Source organism: Rhinoderma darwinii, chromosome 4 (assembly GCF_050947455.1).
Source record: "Rhinoderma darwinii isolate aRhiDar2 chromosome 4, aRhiDar2.hap1, whole genome shotgun sequence".
NCBI classification, from domain to species: domain Eukaryota; kingdom Metazoa; phylum Chordata; class Amphibia; order Anura; family Rhinodermatidae; genus Rhinoderma; species Rhinoderma darwinii.
This window is the reverse complement of record NC_134690.1, coordinates 322,426,889-322,449,417: the sequence shown is the minus strand read 5'-3', so window position 1 is coordinate 322,449,417 and position 22,529 is coordinate 322,426,889. Positions and strand designations below refer to the sequence as shown.

General features: G+C 42.5%; 1 protein-coding gene across 2 annotated transcripts in view; it reads right to left on the bottom strand.

The window, feature by feature from the left end:
• The window catches only part of EDARADD (EDAR associated via death domain), a 106,140-nt gene that overhangs the window by 27,970 nt on the left and 55,641 nt on the right, over positions 1 to 22,529 (bottom strand). For both annotated transcript variants that reach the window (XM_075864424.1, XM_075864425.1), the window contains 2 exons: positions 6,176 to 6,237; positions 5,240 to 5,279 (listed from right to left, as the gene is read on the bottom strand). In XM_075864424.1, coding sequence (XP_075720539.1) covers positions 5,240 to 5,279; positions 6,176 to 6,237 — 102 coding nt within the window. The remainder of the gene's footprint in view (positions 1 to 5,239; positions 5,280 to 6,175; positions 6,238 to 22,529) is intronic.

The following is a 22,529-nucleotide window of genomic DNA, read 5'->3' as shown; positions in this document are numbered from 1 at the left end:
TTTGACGTTAGTTCTTCCCAGTCTATATCCTGAATTGCAGCTCTCATCCTGGGGAAATTGGCCTTCTTAAAATTAAGTGTTTTTGCCCTCCCAGCCTGTGTTTGTTTTTTACAGTATATGTAAAATGTAACTATATTGTGATCACTGTTACCGAGGTTTTCACGAACATTGACGTTCCCAACAAGCTCTGCATTATTAGAAATGACCAGATCCAACAGAGCTTCACCTCTAGTCGGGTCTTCCACAAACTGGCCCATAAAATTTTCCTGCAACAGGTTAAGGAAATTTCTCCCCGAACCATGACACCAATTAATATCCCAGTAATTAAAATCTCCCATTATCACTACAGTACCAGCCTGTGCTGCCCACTCCATTTTTTTTTATATAGGTGTCCTTCCATCTCCTCAGTTTTATTGGGGGGTCTATAGATTACACCAAAAGTAATTTTTTCAGTGTTTACCTCCCTTTGTAATTCTACCCACAAGGTTTCAATCTCTTCACAGTCTTCACCCACTATTGTCTCTTTCACACTCGCCTTCATATCACTTCTCACATACAGACACACACCACCGCCTTTCCTATTTGTCCTGTCTTTCCGAAACAGTGTAAAACCCTGTAGATTTACAGCCCAGTCACAGCCCAATAAAATTTGTATGCATATATATATATATATATATATATATATATATATATTTTATATTTCTTTTTATTTATTTTTTTTAAACCTCACACCGCTCTAGCGACAGAAAAATAAAAGTTATAGCTCTAATTTTTCTTAGCAAATGGTCTTTATTTTGTAAAGGTGGTAAAACATAAAAAAAACTATTTAAACTACATAATTGTATCGACCCACAGAATTAGGTTAATATGTCAATTTTACAGCACGGTGAACGCTGTAAAAGAAAAACAATGTAGGAATTTTTCTTTTACATTTGTCTATGCATTTTATGGTACAATAAAATAAATGCTGCCATTAAAAACTACAACTCGTATCGCTAAAAAAACAAGCCCTCATATGGCTATTTCAACGTAAAAATGTCAAAGTTACGACTCTTGGAATGCGGGGAGGAAAAAACGAAAATAAATAAATAATGGCTTTAGCGGGAAGGGGTTATATGCACAAACACTGCTGTTAGCAGTAGTTTACGTCAGAACGTGCCTTTTATACCGATACTATTTACAGAAATGTCTATGGAGATTAATGTATCAGAGAATGTGAATCTAGATCGACAGCTTCGTGTAGCTAAATTTTAACGGTAGTATTTCTAAGTTCATGTAAGTCTAAATAACAGATGAAAGGACCTGGCTGCGTCTATACATGTCGCGGGCAGCTCCTCCCATTTATCCCCTGGGCGTAAAGCACAAAAACATGGCTTACGTCCAGACAGATGAAGGGGATACAAGTGATTATCAAGCACTATTACTAATTAAATTATTTTATTTCAACTTCCTAAGAAAATATCCAAATTGAATGCGTGCAGATAAAATCCTTTAATCTTCCATGATGTTAAACTATTCGTACAAATCTCCAGAAAATGAGTTTAAACCTTTAATTCAGAGCTGACGTTTTTAATGAGGTAAACTACTATAACTGACTTTCCTGCCAGCATTGATAATTTATAACTAATTTATTAATTTCCAAAAGGATTTAGACATTTTTCATGGTAACGTTTCCAAATCTGACTGTACGATAATTGCATATCGGCTGGTGTTTCTTGTAACTACCTTCCACATCTCTTTAGTAGATATTCTCGGTAAACTTTATTTGTTGGGGACGGTTATTTTATAAAGCAATTGCTACAAATTCTTGCATCATGAAACAATGTTTCCCAGTCAAATCGCGTTTGTATAGTGTGGTGTTCATGAAAGAGATTTTACACTCGATTTCAGCTATTCTGGCTAGAACATGATGTCAACACTGCAAAACCGCTGGCTATCGATAATATTCTGGGAAAGTTCTTTCTACAATGTCCTACTATGACGCAATCAAAGAATATCCCCTTGGGGTTAGATATTTTTGATGGTTTTCACATTATGCAAATTAATTTTCCATCGTGACAATTGCTTTAATGGCTTTATGTGACTTTAATTAAATTCCCTACAGACTGTTTTATTAGAAAAAAAAAACTTACATGGTTTACATTTGATCCCCATTTTACAATTTACAAAAGTAAAAGTTAACTAACTTTGTAAATTTATTACATTACTGAGCCTGTATTATAGTCCATGGCTGCATTCACAATTCTGAGGAATTCTAAGCTAAAATCTCCCAGCATTCCTTGCTGTCTCAATGTCTGCACAGAGCCTGCGTAGGTGATATTTGGTCTGGAAAGTTTCATCTTTACATCAGGTATTGTATTGTAATTTGATGAAGACAAAACCAATTCTTTCATGATATTATTGGAGTTCAGCTAAACTGTTAAGAATATATCTGTCGACAAGCTTGTTGACTGTTTCTAATGGCAACCCCCTGCAAATTGTAAACATAGTTTTGGGCTGTAGCATAGGCACAAGACCAGAATAAGATAATTACTGCAATGTATTTACAAGGATATTCAATTTTTTTTGTAGATCACATCATACACTACATGGACAAAAGTATTGAGACACACCTCTTAATCATTGAATTCAGGTGTTTCATTCAGTCCCATTGCCACAGGTGCATAAAATCCAGCACCTGGCCACGCAGTCTGCCTGTAATGACGGGGGTGGGGAGACAGCCAAGTGAGCCCTAATCTACCCACCACTCAGTCCCTGCCTACTTGCAACGACCCGCCCTAGGCGACGGAGTACAACTGGGCGACGGTCCCTACGCTCAATAAGTGCACGACAGACAAAACGACAAGGGTACACAGAGCTAGGGGGAGAAAGGGGCAGTTGCCCACGGCAACACCGTGAGCAACAAGAGAAGTGAACAAGCCGAGTCAAACCAGGAGAGTACGAGGTGCCAAACGCAGAGCAGAAGAGTAGTAAACAAGCCGAGTCAAACCAGGAGTGTACGAGGTACCAAACGCAGAGCAGGAGAGTAGTCAGCAAGCCGGGGTCAATATGAAGCAAGGACAATGGTACAAGAAGCTGCAGCAGGGCCAGGAAACCAAACGAGAAGAATCACAAGCAAAGGAGGAACAGGAAAGGCAGGTATAAATAGACAGAGGGCGGGAGCTAGCTCCGTCTGGCCAGGCTGTGATAGGTTCTCCCACTCCTAAGCCTGCCACCCTGAGTGGTGGAAGATGGAGTCAGTCTCACAGACATAGAAGCAGGTGCAGACTGATTATCTATGGGCGTTAACCCCGAAGCTGTGCCTGGCAGATCCTTTACACTGCCTGTACAAACATTTGTGAAAGAATTGGTTGTCCTAAAGAGCTTAATGAATTTGAGAGTGGTACTGTAATAAGATGCTACCATTGGCACAAGTCAGTACGTGAAATTTCTTCCCTCCTAGATATTCCACAATCACCTGTGAGTGGTATTATTGTAAAGTGGAAGCGTTTAGGAGCCAGAGCAACTCAGCCATGAAGTAGTAAACCATGTAAAGAAAGGGCATGTTCACACACAGTGACCAAAAACGTCTGAAAATATGGAGCTGTTTTCAGCCGAAAACAGCTCCTGATTTTCAGAAGTTTTTGTAGCAACTTGCTTTTTTTGCGGCGTCATTTACGGACGTTATTGGGGCTGTTTTTCAATGGAGTCAATGGGAAAAGCCTCCAAAAACGTCCCAAGAAGTGACATGCACTTCTTTTTCGCGGGGGCGTCTTTTTACGTGCCGCATTTTGACAGCGACGAGTAAAATTACACCTCGTGGGAACAGAACACCGTAAAACCCATTACAAGCAATGGGCAGATGTTTGTAGGCATATTAGGGGTGTTTTATCAGGCGCAATTCGAGGCGTAAAATGCCCGAATTACTTCTGAAAACACTGTGTGTGAACATACCCTAACAGAGCTGATGGCTGAGGCGCATAGTGCACAAAAGTTGCCAACGCTTTGCTGATTCAATAACTGCAGAATTCCAAACCTCCTCTGACATGAGCATCTGCACAAAAACTTTGTGCCGGGAGCTTCACGGCATGGGTTTCCATGGCTGAACAGCTGCATGCAAGCCTTATATCACCAAGCACAATGCTAAGCATCGGATGGAGTGGTGTAAATCCCGCCAACATTGGACTATGGAGCAGTGGAAAGGTGTTCTGTGGAGTGATGAATCCCGCTTCTCTATCTGGCAATCTGATGGAGGAATCTGGGTTTGGCGAATGTCAGGAGAACGTTACCTGCCAACTATAAAGTTTGGTGGAACGAGGGATAATGCTATGGGGTTGTTTTTCAGGCGTTGGCCTAGGCCCCTTAGTTCCAGTGAAGGGGAATCTTAATGCTTCACTCTACCAAGACATTTTGGAGCATTGTTTGCTTCCAACTTTGTGGGAACAGTTTGGGGAAGGCCCTTTTCTGTTCCAGCAGGACTGTGCCCCAGTGCACAAAGCACGGTCCATATAGGCATGGTTGGGTGATTATGGTGTGGAAGAACTTGCCTGGCCTGCAGAGCTATGAACTTAACCCTATCAAACACCTTTTGGATGAACTAGAACGCAGATTGCGAGCCCGGCCCTCTCGTCCAACATCAGTGGAGGCAATAAAATGACCCGGTGATGCGATCAAAGAGGGGAATTCCCTTTGATCATGCCACGGTCACGGACCGTGGCAATCAAAGGGTTAAACAGTTGGGGTCCGAATGTTTTCCGACCCCAGCTGTGTTCAGGAGGCTTCTCTGAGCTCAGGAGCTGTTAGTTACAGCTCCTGCTTAGAGGATGAGCGCTCACACGAGTGCTCATCAGCCTCAACTACAGCGACGCCAAAAGACGTCATTGTAGGCTGGGGACCTGCACCACCTGCCGTCAAAAGACGGTGGGCGGTCATTAAGGAGTTAAAGCCATATACTGTAGCTACTGTGACCAGCTCCTGCGGTAGACTATTCCATAGATTCACAGTTCTCACAGTAAAGAAGGCTTGTTGCCTCTGCAGATTGAACCTTTTTTTCTCCAGACGGAGGGAGTGCCCCCTTGTTTTTTGACGGGGTTTTACATGGAACAGGATTTCACCATATTTTTTGTATGTGCCATTAATATACTCTACGATGCGTCATTGTGCACCCTCTGGCACCTGGACCTGTATGAAGCTTCTACTTCTGCAACTCCCATGGCAGATCCTGTACACAAAAAAAACCGAACAAATATGGATTTCTTACCTTTCGGAAGTGCTGTATCTTGCACTGGATACTTGTCTGTCTGTTAAAAGAAATGGCACAAGCATATTATGGAATTTTCTATTGTCTATGCCTATTGCTAAGTTTATGCCCACACCACTTTGTTTTCAAAAAAATCAAAACAGGACATAAGGTACAAACGCACTGCAAAAAATGGATGGCACTGTATATTTAGTTCATATCCAAAAACAAGTTTACGGTTGGGATCAAATGACTTTCTGTTTGATGGGGATGGTGGATTTGCCATGAATTTCACCATTTGCATTGCCGAAATTGACCTGCACTGCGTTTTATTTAATCCGCAGAATGCAAATTGTATTTGCCCGAAATGCAGCTTAATTGTTGTGGGTTTTCCCCATTGAATTCAATGGGGAAGTAAAACCCGCAACAAATTGCAGATGTTTTTTGCGGCGAAAAGAAGCGATTTTCCCGCAAAACACCAAATTCAGAAAAAAAAATACCTTATACTTACCCAGAATTCTGTGTTTCTTCGCCCAGGCCGGCCCCCTCGGATAACGTTTCATCCCATGTAACCTCTGCAGCAATCCCTGCTGCAGTGGTGACATGGGATGAAACCTCATCCCAGGGCTGCAGAACGACAGGATATAGGAGGGATGCGTTGCCATGGTAAGTATACATTTATTTTTTTGAGTGCAGGAGTGGACATTCTGGCCAAAAAACTGGACCACAATTTGGTGCGGTTTTTCGGATGTAAATTCCCTATATCGACCAGGGCAGATACACTTCGCAGCGTATCCGCCCTGTGTGAACATAGCCATAGAGTAAAGTAAAGACATATTACAAATGAATCCGATCAAATAAGAGATGCAAGACCTGTGAACTAGGCATTTTTGGATGTTCTTTATTGCTCAGTGCACAAAATAATACGTGAAATAATGGCATTAATGTTCTACTTACTGTTTCAAAAAGTAGTGTGCTGGGCTCAGTGTCCTCAACTGGTTGCTTGGCCACATGATCTGCTGAGAAAACAAATTCAGATTAAAAGAAAGCACTTGCATTAAGTGACATAATCAAGCCGCAGGTGACAAGCAAAAGGGCTTGTCCACACGTAACAGAAATGCTGTAGAAAATTTCTGCAGCATTTCCATTAAAACTAGCAAGCAATCCGCAGCGGAAAAACTGGACAATTTCCCGCGGTTTTTACTGCAGAAAATAGTGCAGATTTTGCTGCATTTTTTCAATGCTGGTAGATGGTACAAAAAATACGGATCGCAGGTGAATTTCGGGTCGGAAATTTTACGCAGTATGTGGATGAAATTTGTTAAATCTTTTCCACTGCTGCTACTGTATTCTGCTGCGTATTTTCCGACAGCAATTCCGGACTAAAAATACGCAGCAATTCCATTACGTGTGGACAAGCCCTTAGACATAGAATTTGGATAGAAGAACCTAGAGGGGCTTCTTCTAGGGAATCTATGGATCTCTTTTTCAACTTGACCACAGTCAGGCCTGCCAACCTGATTTTTTCTTTTTCTTTCTGGACAACTTATTCAAAAATCACGGATAACCAAAGTTTTTTACAGACAATTTGGAAAACCAAAATGAATCATAAAGATGATAAGTGACATATGGCTATACTGTAGCTCAGAATCCTCATGTAAACACATTAGCAGCATTTACTGTAAGCCGTAAAATGGGAATAATTGCAACCATAATAACTTGCTCATGCAGCCCCAGCTTTTTTTACAGACACTAATCTTAGGCTCCTTTCACACCAAGTTTGTGGTGCACCATCAGTATATATACACATGAGAAATCTCCCCATATATATGCTAAGTGTTAAAATGGTCTATAAGCGGGGCCGGCCTTAGGGGTGTGCGACTTGTGCCTTTGCACAGGGCGCATCACTCCAGCAGGTGGAAGGGGGTGCTGCGCTGGCTCCCTTCCCCAGCTTGTTTCAGAAGCACCCGGGCCCGATGACTCAGCAGTCGCCTTTCCGCCCAGGCGCTTCTTCACTCAGTGGCGTCGCTACTGCTGTAGCAGCCATAGTGGCTGCTAACGGCGACACCGGGCATGAGGGTGCCCACTCCGTGCCCCCCCACATGGGCGGCGGCGATGGCACTAAAGCAGAGCAGGAAGCTATCTCCCTGCTCTATCTACTAGCGCCATTGTAGCTACCGGGAGGAGCGGAATCCCTGTGTGGCCGGGGATTCCGCTCCTGGAGCGCTCCACTTGATTTCTCTGGACACAGACGACAAGAGCGTCTCCTGGAGTGAAATCCCTGGTCACAGCGTCGTCAATGCTGTGGACAGGGATTCCGCTTCAGGAGTTTCCCCTGATGTCACTGTCCATATATAGACAGAGAATTCATAGGGAGCGCTCTAGGAGTGGAATCCCGGGCCACACCGGGATTCCGCTGCTTCAGGGAGCTACAGTGGCGCTACCTACAGGTAGGGGCTGTGTGGCACTACCTACAATGGGGCTGTGTGGCACTACCTACATGGGGGCTGTGTGGCATTACCAACAAGGGCGCTGTTGGCTATGTGGCACTACCAAAAAGGGGGCTGTGTGGCACTACCTACAAGGGGCTGTTTGGCACTAACTACAAGTGGCTGTGTGGCACTATCTACAGGGGGAATCTGTGAGTGGTGGGCTGATGGTCATTTTACTGTGAGTGGCGGGCTGATGGTCATTTTACTGTGAGTGGCGGGCTGATGGTCATTTTACTGTGAGTGGGGGGCTGATGGTCTTCAAGTGGTTTCCACCTCTGAACTCCAATTGAAATTAATAGGAGGCAGAAAATACCTGCGGCGCTCGTTTGGAGCTTTTTTGCCTGCGTCTTCTGCATTAGCTTCAACGCCTTAAGAAAAAGGTCAAACAACGCTGTCAATACAAAATCTGCTTCAAAATTCCTGAAGGAATTTTGAGGCAGATTTTTTTGCCTCACAAAAATCGCTGTGTGAGCATACCCTACGAGTGTAGTGCTTGTTTTTAGCCGTTTTCTGTCTTTCTCGAAACAATTTTTGGTGTGGGTGCCCTGAGGAAATTTTATTTTTCCAGTGCTGCCTCGAGTCCGAAAAGGTTGGGAAACTCTGTACTAGGCCACAGGATCACGCCGGCCTATGCAAGGGTCCCGTCGTGGGAACGGGGCCTAGGCGAGTAAAATTTTTGGTTTTGTTTGGGGGCACTGTCTACAAGGGAGAGGTGGGGGGGGGCTGTATGGCACGATCTACAAGGAGGAGGTGGGGAATTATGGCACTGTATACAGGGAGGCTGTATGGCAAAATCTACAGGGGGCGCTATACTGTGTGGGGGCCACTAAGCGGACATTATACTGTGTAGGGGTACTACAGGGGGCATAATACTGTGGGCTCAATTAGAGGACAAAATACTATGTCCATGAAGGGGTTGTAATATATAATATTATTAAATATTATTATTATACTGTATGGGGGCACTAAAGGGGCATTATAATATTTTTATGGGGCTTTTATTTTTAACGATGAGGGTGGGGCGCCGAAAGATCATTTCGCACGGGGCGCCATCTATCCTAAGGCCTGCCCTGCCTATGAGTCTAGTCACATGAGCATATAAAATATGTGCGGATTTTAAAAACACAGCATGGTACAACTTTCATCCGTTTTGCTGATGGGTAACGCCCATTGAAGTCTAGAAAAACGTTGCATCCGTTTGTGATCCTTATTGCATCAGTATGTCATCAACATTTTTTCTTATTGCATCTGTGGCTGTCTTAGGCCTCATGCACACGGCCGTGCCTGTAATCAACACCCGCGAGCCGCATTTTCGTGCCGTGCTCCCATACAAAAAGTAGGACATGCACCATATTTTTTCCGGCACGGTTATACGGCACAGACACCTTTCCGTAGAGATACGGAAAGGTGTCCGCGGCTGATAGAACCGGGCGGGTCCATAATTGCGAACCGTATTACAGTACGCAATTACGGAGTTTTTTTTACAGTCGTGTGCATGAGGCCTTATGTAGTTCAATTTCATGCATAGAAGACAGCCCTTCCGTATTGCTGATGGGTAATACTAATGATATACTGATGTAATTTCATCTGTAATACATCTATATTGCTGATCTGTATTGCGGATGTTTACCAATACTCTCGTGTGAAACAGAGATCTGTGAGATTTTCCTTCTACTTAGGATCCATTCCTAGTTTTGACTTAAAAAATATATGTTAAAAAACTGCATCAACCTTTTCAATTTCCTGCCTATTCTCCTTGCTCTTAGAGCTGATTTGGCCAAATGGGATACCAAGGATTTTTCTTGGTTGGGAAGAATAAGTGCTGTAAAAATGAATGTCCTGCCTCGGTTGATGCATTTATTTCAGACGGTACCGTGTACAGTCCCTACACAGTTTTTCCTTTTGTTAAATAAAGCTTTGAACAGGTTCATTTGACGATCTAGACCACCTAGGATTGCGAAAGCTACTCTTATTAAAAGAAAGCGGTATGGTGGATTGGGGCTCCCTGATTGTCAAGCCTATAACTTTGGGGTGGTGAGTGTTCGAATATTTGACTGGTTCCATCATAAAAACTCTAAGTTATGGGTGAAGCTGGATGAATTTTTGGCGCCGATTCCCCTTACTGCATTTCCGTGGCTTAGATTGCGGTACTACACAGCTAGTTACAACACTCTACTACCTTTTGTAGCAGGAAAGGTAGTTCTCACATATAAACGGTTCCTGGACCTAGCGATAGTGTTACCTTCAGATGGTCCGCTGGTGTCGATATCCCACAATGTTGATTTTCCCCCCGGGGTTGCACCTCAATTTTCTCTCTTACTCTTCTAGACCTTCTCCTTTGACTTTCCACCATGTTTTAACGACTCAGGGTCTTAGGTCTTTTGATGTACTTGTCCCGGAAATGGAGATATCAATAACTAGACGTTGGGACTTTATACGGGTACAACACTTCTATAATGATAATAAGACCTGACACCGCTGGAGCAGTTGTGTGTTGCCTCTATTCATCCAGTTAAAACTATCTCTATCATTTACAATTTTCTGCAGGATTTAAGTAATGATACACTTCTATCCTTTGTGAAGGGGTGGGAGAGGGAGCTTGCCTCGCCCCCCGTCGCCGGATGACTGGTCGAGAGCGTTTGCCTTGTGTCATAAATTCTCTATCTCTTGTAAAGCCCAGAAAACTAACTATAAGATATTATCTAGGTGGTAGAGGGTCCCGGCGTTGCTCCACTCCTTTTATCCAGCGGTAACAGATGAATGTTGGCAGTGCAGCAGAGCAGGTGGCACTATGTTGCATATTTGGTGGGGATGCCCATTAATACACACATTCTGGTCTACAGTAGTGGACCTGATTCACAAGGTCACAGGTCGGGTGCTTCCCAATACTCCGGAGGTGTTGCTTCTCTCCATGCTCCCTGGTGCGATCAAAAGATATATGAAAACCCTGATTAGTTTCCTGCTGATCGCAGCTCGCACTGTTATCCCACGACTTTGAAAGACCAGTAGCATGCCTACGATTACTGACTGGTTTCAGGAGATACTACATCTGCAGAGAATGGAGGAGGCAACACAAGCCCATCATAGGTCCTCTGGGAATGTGAGTTTGGTTTGGCAGGAGTGGAGAGTGTTCTGTGAGTCTGACGATTATTTGTTGTATGCATAGGCTTCATAGGGAGGGGAGGACGGGTCTCCGTGCGGTTTGAGTCATGTTTCCGTTAGCTGGGAGTAGGGGGAGTGCATGCCCTATACTGATGGGGACATTGATAGGTTCTGGGGGGGGGGGGTGACATGTCAGATCTGTTAGTGTTCTCTGGGTTTTCTTGTTCTGCTTCTATTTCTTATCCTCTCTCTGACAAAGGCTATGTTTATTGGTGATCTGCGCTGCTGAGTGGTTTCGGTTCTGGTCGCCGTGGTGCCTACAGTCCTGTTTGTAATGCTCATCTTGTATTGACATGTATATGCTTTCTAATATCCATGCTTTCTGTTTCCATTATAAATTTTTCTTCTGCTGGGTCAGAGGACTGCTGTACATTGTGTTTTGGAACTTTGTATGCATAATAACATTTTATTATTTTGTATTACTTTCTATGTATGCTTTGTGCGAATATTTTATGTTTTGCTGTATACTTATTCAGATGAAAATATAAATAAAAGAATGTAAAAAAAAAACAAAAAAAAAAACTGCACCAAACTGTCTTGTGTGAACAAGTCCTAAAAGCTTGTTTGAATGTGGTTAGGATCTGTTTCCAGCATCCTCTAAAGTCCTGTGTGGCACTGATTGATCTAGTTGCTGTAAGGCCTCATTTACACGAGCGTAATATACGCGCGTGCGACGAGCGTGCTTTTCACGCGTGTCGTACGCACCTATATTACTCTATGGGGCAGTGCAGACGATGCGTGAATATTGCGCAGCGCGAGTGCGTTGCGTAAAACTCACGACATGTTCTATAATCGTGCGTTTTTCGCGCATCACGCACCCATTGAAGTCAATGGGTGCGTGAAATCCACGCATGCCGCACGGAAGCACTTCTGTGCGAACTGCGTGATTCGCGCAAGAGCTGTCAAACTGAATGTAAACAGAAAAGCACCACGTGTTTTTCTGTTTACAAACATCCGAACGGAGTGTCTTAGACATGAGCGAAACGAACTTTACCGGGTTCGGCCGAACTCGTTTTGACCGAACCCGGCAGGAGACAGTCACTGTGCAGGGTGCTGAAAGAGTTAAACTGGTTCAGCACCCTGGACAGTGACTTCCGATTCCAATATACATGAACGTGTAAATAAAAAAAAAGTTCTGACTTACCGAGAACTCCCGGCTTCTTCCTCCAGTCTGACCTCCCGGGATGACAATTCAGTCCAAGTGACAGCTGCAGCCAATCACAAGCCTAGCACAGGCTGCAGCGGTCACATGGACTGCCGCGTCATCCAGGGAGGTGGGGCCAGATGTCAAGAGAGGCGCGTCACCAAGGACGCGTCACCAAGGCAACGGCCGGGAAGTTCTTGGTAAGTACGAACCTCTTTTTTTTTAAACAGGTTACTCGATATGGTGATCGGAATGCACTGTCGAGGGTGCTGAAAGAGTTACTGCCGATCAGTTAACTCTTTCAGCACCATGGACAGTGACTGACGTCGACTAGCCTCATCTCTATGATGGCGGCTGCGCGAAAATCACGCAGCCGCGCATCATACACGGATGACACACGGAGCTGTCAAGTGCCTTTTGCGCACGCAAAACGCTGCGTTTTTTGCGCGCGCAAAACGCACACGCTCGTGTAAATCAGGCCTAATACTGATGTAGCCATCTTTATCTAGACTCTTAAAGCATTAAAAACACAGTGGCAATAAAAAGTTATTTTTTTAATGACTTGTGTGATATCCAGGGGCGGATTAAGGATACCATGGGCCCCGGGCACTTTTTCAGGTCTGCCCCCCACCCCCCCGCGAACTCCGAAGACCCTGTACCGTATATATTTGCAGATCTCTGTTTAGGCGGCCACAGACCTGGCACGGTTTTAATTTAGCTGTAAAAACAGAATGAGCCATATAGAAGAAAAAAAGCAAAATACTTTGAATACACTAAAGTGGTCAGGAGCTTTATAACTTTTTTATTTTTATGTCAATGGAGTGGTGTGTGAAGAATTTTTTTTTGCGGGAGGAGTTATAGTTTTTATTGGCACCATGTAAAGTACCATATAATGTGTGAATTGGAAAAAACGGAGATTCCTCCATGGTTTTTTGGATTTAGTTTTTACTGTATATATTTACCATCTCTTAAGGTAAAAGTAGATTTAACATATACTTTTAACTTAAGAGAAGGTAAATATATACAGACCCAGAACCAAGCTCAATACATAAATACAGCCCCAGAACCAAGCTCAGTACATATATACAACACCAGAACCAAGCACAGTACATATATACAGCACTAGAACCAAGCTCAGTACATATATACAGTACAACATCAGAACCAAGCTCAGTACATATATACAGCACTAGAACCAAGCTCAGTACATAAATACAGCCCCAGAAGCAAGCTCAGTACATAAATACAGCACCAGAACCAAGCTCAGTACATATATACAGCACTAGAACCAAGCTCAGTACATATATACATCCCCAGAACCAAGCTCAGTACATATATACATCCCCCGAACCAAGCTCAGTATATTGGTTCTGGGGATGTATTACACTGTATACACTGCGCTCTTGAATATAATAGTACTATACACTGCGCCCCCGAATATAATAGTACTATACACTGTACTCCTGAATATAATAGTACTATACACTGTACTCCTGAATATAATAGTACTATACACTGTACTCCTGAATATAATAGTATTATACACTGTACTCCTGAATATAATAGTACTATACACTGCGCCCCTGAATATAATAGTACTATACACTGTACTCCTGAATATAATAGTACTATACACTGTGCCCCTGAATATAATAATACTATACACTGTACTCCTGAATATAATAGTACTATACACTGCGCCCCTGAATATAATAGTACTATACACTGTACTCCTGAATATAATAGTACTATATACTGTGCCCCTGAGTGTGTGTGCGTGTGCGTGTGCGTGTGTGTGTGTGTGTGTGTGTGTGTGTGTGTGTGTAGGAGACAGCATATCTATTGCACTACGACCCTACAAACTATGGATAGGATTAGATATAGTGGCTCAGCACAGTATCACACATGATAGGATTAGATACAGTAGCTCAACAGACAGTATCACACATTATAGGATTAGATACAGTAGCGCAACAGACAGTATCACACATGATAGGATTAGATATAGGAACCAGCTCGCTCGTTTTTTTTATTCTCAATAAAATACGGTTGTGTTAGTTTTTTTATTTCAATAAAATATTTTTTCTATGTCCTTGTATTTTTTTAAACTTTATTATTACCGCCTTATTAACAGCTGCTGGCTGATTGACAACATCCATTACTAAGGCGAGGCTTAATGTTAGCAGGCTGAGAGGCTAACACTAACCCCCATTACCCCGGTACCCACCACCACCAGTGGTACTGGGAAGAGCCGGGTACGAATCAGTACCCGACCATCTGTAGTGATGGTCGGGTACCGGGGCAGCCACAGGCTGGTAGTATCACCCTGGGAAAGGCCAAAAACAGTGACCCTCCCCCCCTGATAATGCTAGGCTGCTGCTGTTGTATCTGGCGGGGTCCCCCCTATTTTTCATAACCAGCCAGATACAAGAAAGCAGCAGCAGGTTAACATTACCAGGGGGGAAGGGCCACAGTTTTTGGCCTTTCCCAGCCTAATAATACCAGCTTGCGGCCGCCCCATTGCCCGACCATCACTACAGATGGTCAGGTACTGGATCATACCCGGCTTTTCCCGACACCCCTAGTGGCGGTGGGTACCGGGGTAATAATGGAGGTTAGTGTTAGCCTCTGTACCGGCTAACACTAAGTCTCGCCTTGGTAATGGACGCTGTCAATCAGCCGGCGTCCATTACTAAGGCGGTAATAATAAAGTTTAAAAAACAAACAAAGACATAGAAAAAATATTTTATTGAAATAAAAAACATCCAGACAACCCTCATTAACCATTTTATTGATAATAAAAACGGTGTCATCAAAGTAGTCCTCGAATCCGACGTAGTCCAACGACCGAACCTGTAAAAAAACACAAACACAACAAAAATGATTAGTAACACATGTGGTAGGCTTAGGTACAGGGCCCATGTGTGATACTGTCTGTCAAGATACAGGGTCCAGCAGACAGTAATCTTATACAGTACATGTGGTAGGCTTATATACAGGGCCCATCAGACAGGGTTACATATGGGCCATTTATCTAAGCCTACTATGTGCTTAGTAAGATGCTTAGATACAGGGCCCAGCAGACTGGATCACACATGGGCCATGTATCTAAGCCTACCATGTGCTTACGTAAGATGCTTAGATACAGGGCCCATCAGACACGATCACACATGGGAAATGTATCTAAGCCTACCATGTGCTTATGTAAGATGCTTAGATACAGGGCCCAGCAGACAGGATCACACATGAGCCTTGTATCTAAGCCTACCATGTGATTGGCTTAGATACAGGGCCCAGCAGATAGCATCACACAATCTGTGATCCTGTCTCATGGGCCCTCTAAGCCTGCAACATCGTAGGCTTAAAAGGGATTGTCCAGTCCCTAAACATTGATGGCCTATCCTCAGGATAGGCCATCAATAGCTGATGGCTTGGGGTCCGTCTCCCAGGACCCCCGCCACTCACCTGTTTTGAAGGGGCCGCAGCGCTGTTACGACAGCTGCTTCCCCTTCATTTCACTTACTCGCTCACACTGTGAATCGCCGACATGGATTCACAATGTGAGCAAGTGACCGGAATGAAGGGGAAGCACCAACTCTCGTACGAGCGCTGCGTCCCCTTCAAAACAGGTGATTGGCGCGGGTCCTGGGAGTCGGACCCCGCCAATCAGCTTTAAGCAGACAGGGATATGAAACTTACCCTGCTCTTCAGCCACTGTCTCTGAACTACAGGATGGTGGTGACGTCATGCGCTGCGCAACGGAAACAGGAAGGTAAGTACTGTAGTTACTATAGTAATGGGCCCGCGGCTCCCGTTACTATAGTAACTTTTTACTGTGTAGTGCGGCCCGTGTAGCTACGCCACTGGTTGGGTGAGAGGTCCCGCTTCACTCCGGTTCTCTGAACCGGCTGTAATTTTAACAGCCGGTAAGGGAGAACCGGGGCGAACTGGGCCCCTTTCCAGCCTTGGGCCCCGGGCACTTGCCCATATTGCCCTCATTATAATCCGCCCCTGGTGATATCACACTGCAGCAAGTTATCAAGATTCAAGATAAACTGTGCTACATCTGTATATATATATATATATATATATATATATATATACATACATATATATATATATATATATATATACAGTCCAGAGATGGATGAACACAGCACTCCAATGGTTCCAAAAAATCAGGCCATGTGCTTGTTACCTGGGGGTGAATCAATTCCCCAAAACACAATAGAAAGAAGCATAGAACACAGTAACGGCACCAGGACTTCAGGGTAGATGACAGCAGGGTGGATTTATTCACCTCAACACAGCAACGTTTCGGTTCAACGGGAACCTTTCTCAAGCCATCACAAAATGAACACAGTGTCAGGTATAAATAGGAGTAGCATACATTAATCAGCAATAAAGCAATCATACGTACAATTCCAATAAAACATACAGACATATACATCCCAATATATCAAAAAATTAATCACGAGGTGCACATGTTTTTTCAAATGTAAGGCATACATAATCAATATAATATGCATTTATAGTGAAGTAGGAATCTCAAGAAACACCATAAATGAGGGCAATTTAGATAATTGGAAAGGGGGCAGAGGCCAATTCAACTTTAATCGCGATAAACTTACTGTAAATCGCTGAGCCTATGCAGAGATAGCGATGTCAGCCTGTCATGTTCGCGCGTATACACTGCGCATGCTCCAAGATGGCGCCCAGACCGGATGTTAAGTCCGGTGGAACGCATTGAGCAGAGAATCACAACTGCGCATGCGCAGAGACGGAACTTGCGTTCCACCCTTACTGCGCATGCGCCAGCGGCGAAAAAAGTCACAGAAAGACGGACAGTCATAGAAGGCATCAAAATTATAGCTGGACATAGCCCAGATAATTAGATGGACTCTATAATGCATCACCCAAAGGATTAAATGCGTTTTGCACCGCAGTGTCCTCACATAGAGAGGCTGAATGTAGGAAAAATGACAGTATTATCAATAAAGAGCTAACTCCCCCTTAAGCAAAATTACAAGTTCAATCTCGTCGTAACTTAGTATAATGTGACTGTAGTCACTTTAGGACAAGTAGAGCTATTATGATACAGGGAATATTATCATCCCTAACAGGGATATCAAACATTCCCAAAACACCCATAACGGAGAAAAATGCATATTCCAGAATATGGGACATGCGTAAAATATCAATTCAAAGCTCATGTTTATTAAAGAAGACATGGTTCAAGACACAAAAGAGGAGGTACCAATATAAATCCCATTTTAACTATACAATCAGCATAAAAAACTTAAAACACTGCATCGCTATATTTTAGATTGACTGTATTATTGGAAATCTGTTGATATATATTTTGAATGGGACTTTATAGTCTCAGAAAAAAGCCCTCTGCTGTTTTCCAATATATCTCAAATTGCTTAACATGCAATTGTGTATCTAAAAGGTGTAAAAAGAGAAATGAAAAAAATATTAATATATAATATTTGTGAATATAAAAACAGACATAAAATATGTATATTCAAACAAGAGCTCAAAATAAGGCCTCAGATTATTTATACATCAAGGACACAAATTATACCATCAAGGACGTCAACCGATCATATCCCTATACTTTTTTTTTGGGGGGGGGGGCCAAGTTACACACCACTACATTAAATATGCGGGCCGCAAGGATATTCTATATTTAACCCCTTGGGAGAAATAGTTTCCAATTTAAAGATCCACTCTAGCTCTTTTCTTTTGAGAGCCGAACCTCTATCACCACCACGTCTCAGTTGAGGCACTGAATCAATGATTCTGAATCTCAACTGTGACACGCTATGCTTTTTTTCAACAAAGTGTCTCGACACTGGTAGATCCTGTCTCTTAGTATTGATGTTTGATTTATGATTTCTCATCCTGAGACGTACTTCTGTCGTGGTCTCACCAACATAGTGGAGACCACAAGGACAGCTCAGCAGATAAATAACAAAGGATGATTGACACGTAAAAAAACCTTTGATATTCAATATTTTGCCAGTTTGTGGGTGATTAAAGACGCCACCCTTAATCATATTGTCACAGATATTACATCCTAGACATGCATAATAGCCATGTTTCTGGGGGGCCAAAAACATTTGACTTTTCCGATTAGACCCAATATCGGCCTTGACTACACTATTTTAAATTGTTTTGCCTTTCCTATATGCCATCATAGGCCTCTCTTGAAATTCTGCAACCTTTGGAAAGGCTCTCCCCAATACCTTCCAATCTTTCCTCAGAATCCCACCAATCTGTGAGCTTAATGAGGAGAAAGTGGAGATGAATGGTAACCGGACATTCATGTTCTTAACTAACTGCCCACTAAGGAGGTCCTGTCTGTCCAGCAATTCAACCTTCTGTCTGTTAAAATCCAAAACATGACTCGGATAGCCCCGAGCAGAGAATTTTTTTACACATTTGGTCGAGTCTTGAGGATAATTTGTCCTCTTGACTTACCACCCTCTTAACTCTAATCAACTGACTATATGGCAGTGAATTCAACATCGTTCTCGGATGTCCGCTAGTAAAGTGCAAAAGATTATTTCTGTCTGTTTTCTTAGAAAACAGATCAGAAGTCAATTTATTATCAGAAATAGAAATCCGAGTATCCAAAAACTCAATAGCGACTGTAGAGAATGACATAGTGAACAAAATTGTGGAATTCAAACCATTAAGAAATATTACAAAGTCCTGTAGTTGACTAGTTGAACCGGTCCAGATGAGGAAGACATCGTCTATGTATCGCCACCACCGCAGTACATGGCTGAAGTGGTGGGACACATAGACCAGGTCATCCTCCATCCGCCGCATAAAAATATTGGCGTATGTGGGGGCCATATTAGACCCCATTGCCGTCCCTCTCTTCTGTAAATAGAATTTATCTCCTACCAAAAAATAATTCTTCTCAAGAATAAATTCCAGTAGTGATCGAACAAACCCGATTTTGTCCTCAGAGAAACCTGACTTCTTCAAATAGAAAAGTGAGGCATCAATGCCCTCCTGATGAGCAATTGAGGTATAAAGACTACCCACATCAAGGGTAACTAGAACCGACCGGTCAGGGATCGTTAGATCCTGGATCCTGACCAGGAAGTCTGAGGTGTCCCTGATGTGGGAGTCCGCACCAATGGCAAACTGCCTAAGGATTTTATCTAAAAACATAGCCGCCGGAACAAATAAGGAATCATTCCCTGAGACAATGGGACGTCCAGGGGGCCGAGTGGAATCCTTGTGGACTTTGGGCAGGAGATAGAGTACAGGGGACACGGGGAATTTCACCTGTAGAAATTCATATAGATTTCTGTCAATAATTTTTTGCTTAAATGCATTACTGATCAGGGCATCCAGCTCACGTAAATACATGAACTTAGGATCACCCGATAAGACAGCATAAACGTTAGTATCATTAAGTTGCCTTGTCATTTCTTGTAAATATAGGGAGGTGTCCATAACAACTATGGCACCTCCCTTATCTGCCGGTTTAATTGTTAAATCACTATTATCCATTAGTTCCTTAAGTGCCAAATTTTCTGCACGTGTCAGATTTCCATGATTAAATTGACTACTCTGCATTTTCCTCAAAGAATGTATCTGTTCTTTAACAAGTAGAATATAGGTTTCAACAGCATGAATATTATGAGGAGGTTGGAATTTACTCTTGTTACATAACCCATAATCTCTAAGATGAAACATCTCATTGGTCGAGGCTATAGGGGTATTATTCACAGATTTAGACTGTTCAGAAAAATACACATTGAGTCTCAATGACCTGTAAAAACATTCAGGATCTAGATTTAACCTAAACCAATCGATAGGATTGTTTGGACAAAAAGACAGACCACGGTTGAGCACTTTGACCTGTGGGTCAGTTAACATATATGACGAAATATTCACCACTAGGCTTGGAGGTTTTTCTTCCTGGTGTGATATTGCCTTGTCCCCCGTGCTGAAGTCAACATGCCTCTGGTTCTGTTGGAACTCATTCTTCCTCCTATGCTTCCTCCCACCCCTGCGGGTTCGCTTTCTCCTGTAATAGGAGTGTCCATATTGTCCCCTAAAAAAGGAACATTGTATTGGTCGTCAGAAAATTCTGAGTCCGTAACATATGGCTCAGCTCCCCTGTGTCTTCTTCTGGGTCCTCTTTCGATCCTCCTGGGACCCCTTGGGTCAGCATCTTCACCCTGCCAGCAATAGATTTTGCCTGTAGTGTAGTCATCTAGGTCTCGCTGCCATTTCTGGCGCTTGGTCTTCTCAATGTCACCACGAAATTTCTGTAGATATAGGGTAACCTTTTCTCTCAGGGTTGACATATCTTGTTTAGACATCATCTCTTTTAACTGAGCCTCCCTTTCGCTCAGACGTATTTTTACCCGCCCCCCCCCCCCAAAAAAAGTATAGGGATATGATCGGTTGACATCCTTGATGGTATAATTTGTGTCCTTGATGTATAAATAATCTGAGGCCTTGTTTTGACCTCTTGTTTGAATATACATATTTTATGTCTGTTTTTATATTCACAAATATTATATATTAATATTTTTTTCATTTCTCTTTTTACAACTTTTAGATACACAATTGCATGTTAAGCAATTTGAGAGATATTGGAAAACAGCAGAGGCCTTTTTTCTGAGACTATAAAGTCCCATTCAAAATATATATCAACAGATTTCCAATAATACAGTCAATCTAAAATATAGCGATGCAGTGTTTTAAGTTTTTTATGCTGATTGTATAGTTAAAATGGGATTTATATTGGTACCTCCTCTTTTGTGTCTTGAACCATGTCTTCTTTAATAAACATGAGCTTTGAATTGATATTTTACGCATGTTCCATATTCTGGAATATGCATTTTTCTCCGTTATGGGTGTTTTGGGAATGTTTGATATCCCTGTTAGGGATGATAATATTCCCTGTATCATAATAGCTCTACTTGTCCTAAAGTGACTACAGTCAAATTATACTAAGTTACGACGAGATTGAACTTGTAATTTTGCTAAAGGGGGAGTTTGCTCTTTATTGATAATACTGTCATTTTTCCTACATTCAGCCTCTCTATGTGAGGACACTGCGGTGCAAAACCCATTTAATCCTTTGGGTGATGCATTATAGAGTCCATCTAATTATCTGGGCTATGTCCAGCTATAATTTTGATGCCTTCTATGACTGTCCGTCTTTCTGTGACTTTTTTCGCAGCTGGCGCATGCGCAGTAAGGGTGGAACGCAAGTTCCGTCTCTGCGCATGCGCAGTGGTGATTCTCTGCTCGATGCGTTCCACCGGACTTAACATCCGGTGTGGGCGCCATCTTGGAGCATGCGCAGTGGATACGCACAAACATGACAGGCTGACATCGCTATCTCTGCATAGGCTCAGCGATTTACAGTAAGTTTATCGCGATTAAAGTTGAATTGGCCTCTGCCCCCTTTCCAATTATCTAAATTGCCCTCATTTATGGTGTTTCTTGAGATTCCTACTTCACTATAAATGCATATTATATTGATTATGTATGCCTTACATTTGAAAAAACATGTGCACCTCGTGATTAAGTTTTTGATATATTGGGATGTATATGTCTGTATGTCTTATTGGAATTGTACATATGATTGCTTTATTGCTGATTAATGTATGCTACTCCTATTTATACCTGACACTGTGTTCATTTTGTGATGGCTTGAGAAAGGTTCCCGTTGAACCGAAACGTTGCTTTGTTGAGGTGAATAAATCCACCCTGATTTCATCTACCCTGAAGTCCTGGTGCCGTTACTGTGTTCTATGCTTCTTTCTATATATATATATATATATATATATATACACACACATACATATATACATACATACACACACACACACACAAAGGGAAGAAATGTTATTTTAAGTTGCTATAATATACACTACCGTTCAAAAGTTTAGGGTCACTTAGAAATTTCCTTAATTTTGAAAAAAAAGCACATTTTTTTTTCAATGAAGATAACATTAAATTAATCAGAAATACACTCTATACATTGTTAATGTGCTAAATGACCATTCTAGCTGCAAACGTCTGGTTTTTAATGCAATATCTGCATAGGTGTATAGAGGCCCATTTCCATCAACCATCACTCCAGTGTTCTAATGGTACATTGTGTTTGCTAACTGTGTTAGAAGGCTAATGGATGATTAGAAAACACTTGTAAACCCTTGTGCAATTATGTTAGCACCGCTGTAAACAGTTTTGCTGTTTAGAGGAGCTATAAAACTGACCTTCCTTTGAGCTAGTTGAGAATCTGGAGTATTACATTTGTTGGTTCGATTAAACTCTCAAAATGGCTAGAAAAAGAGAGCTTTCATGTGAAACTCGACAGTCTATTCTTGTTCTTAGAAATGAAGGCTATTCCATGCGAGAAATTGCCAAGAAACTGAAGAGTTCCTACAATGGTGTGTACTACTCCCTTCAGAGGACAGCGCACACACGGGCTCTAACCAGAGTAGAACGAGAAGTGGGAGGC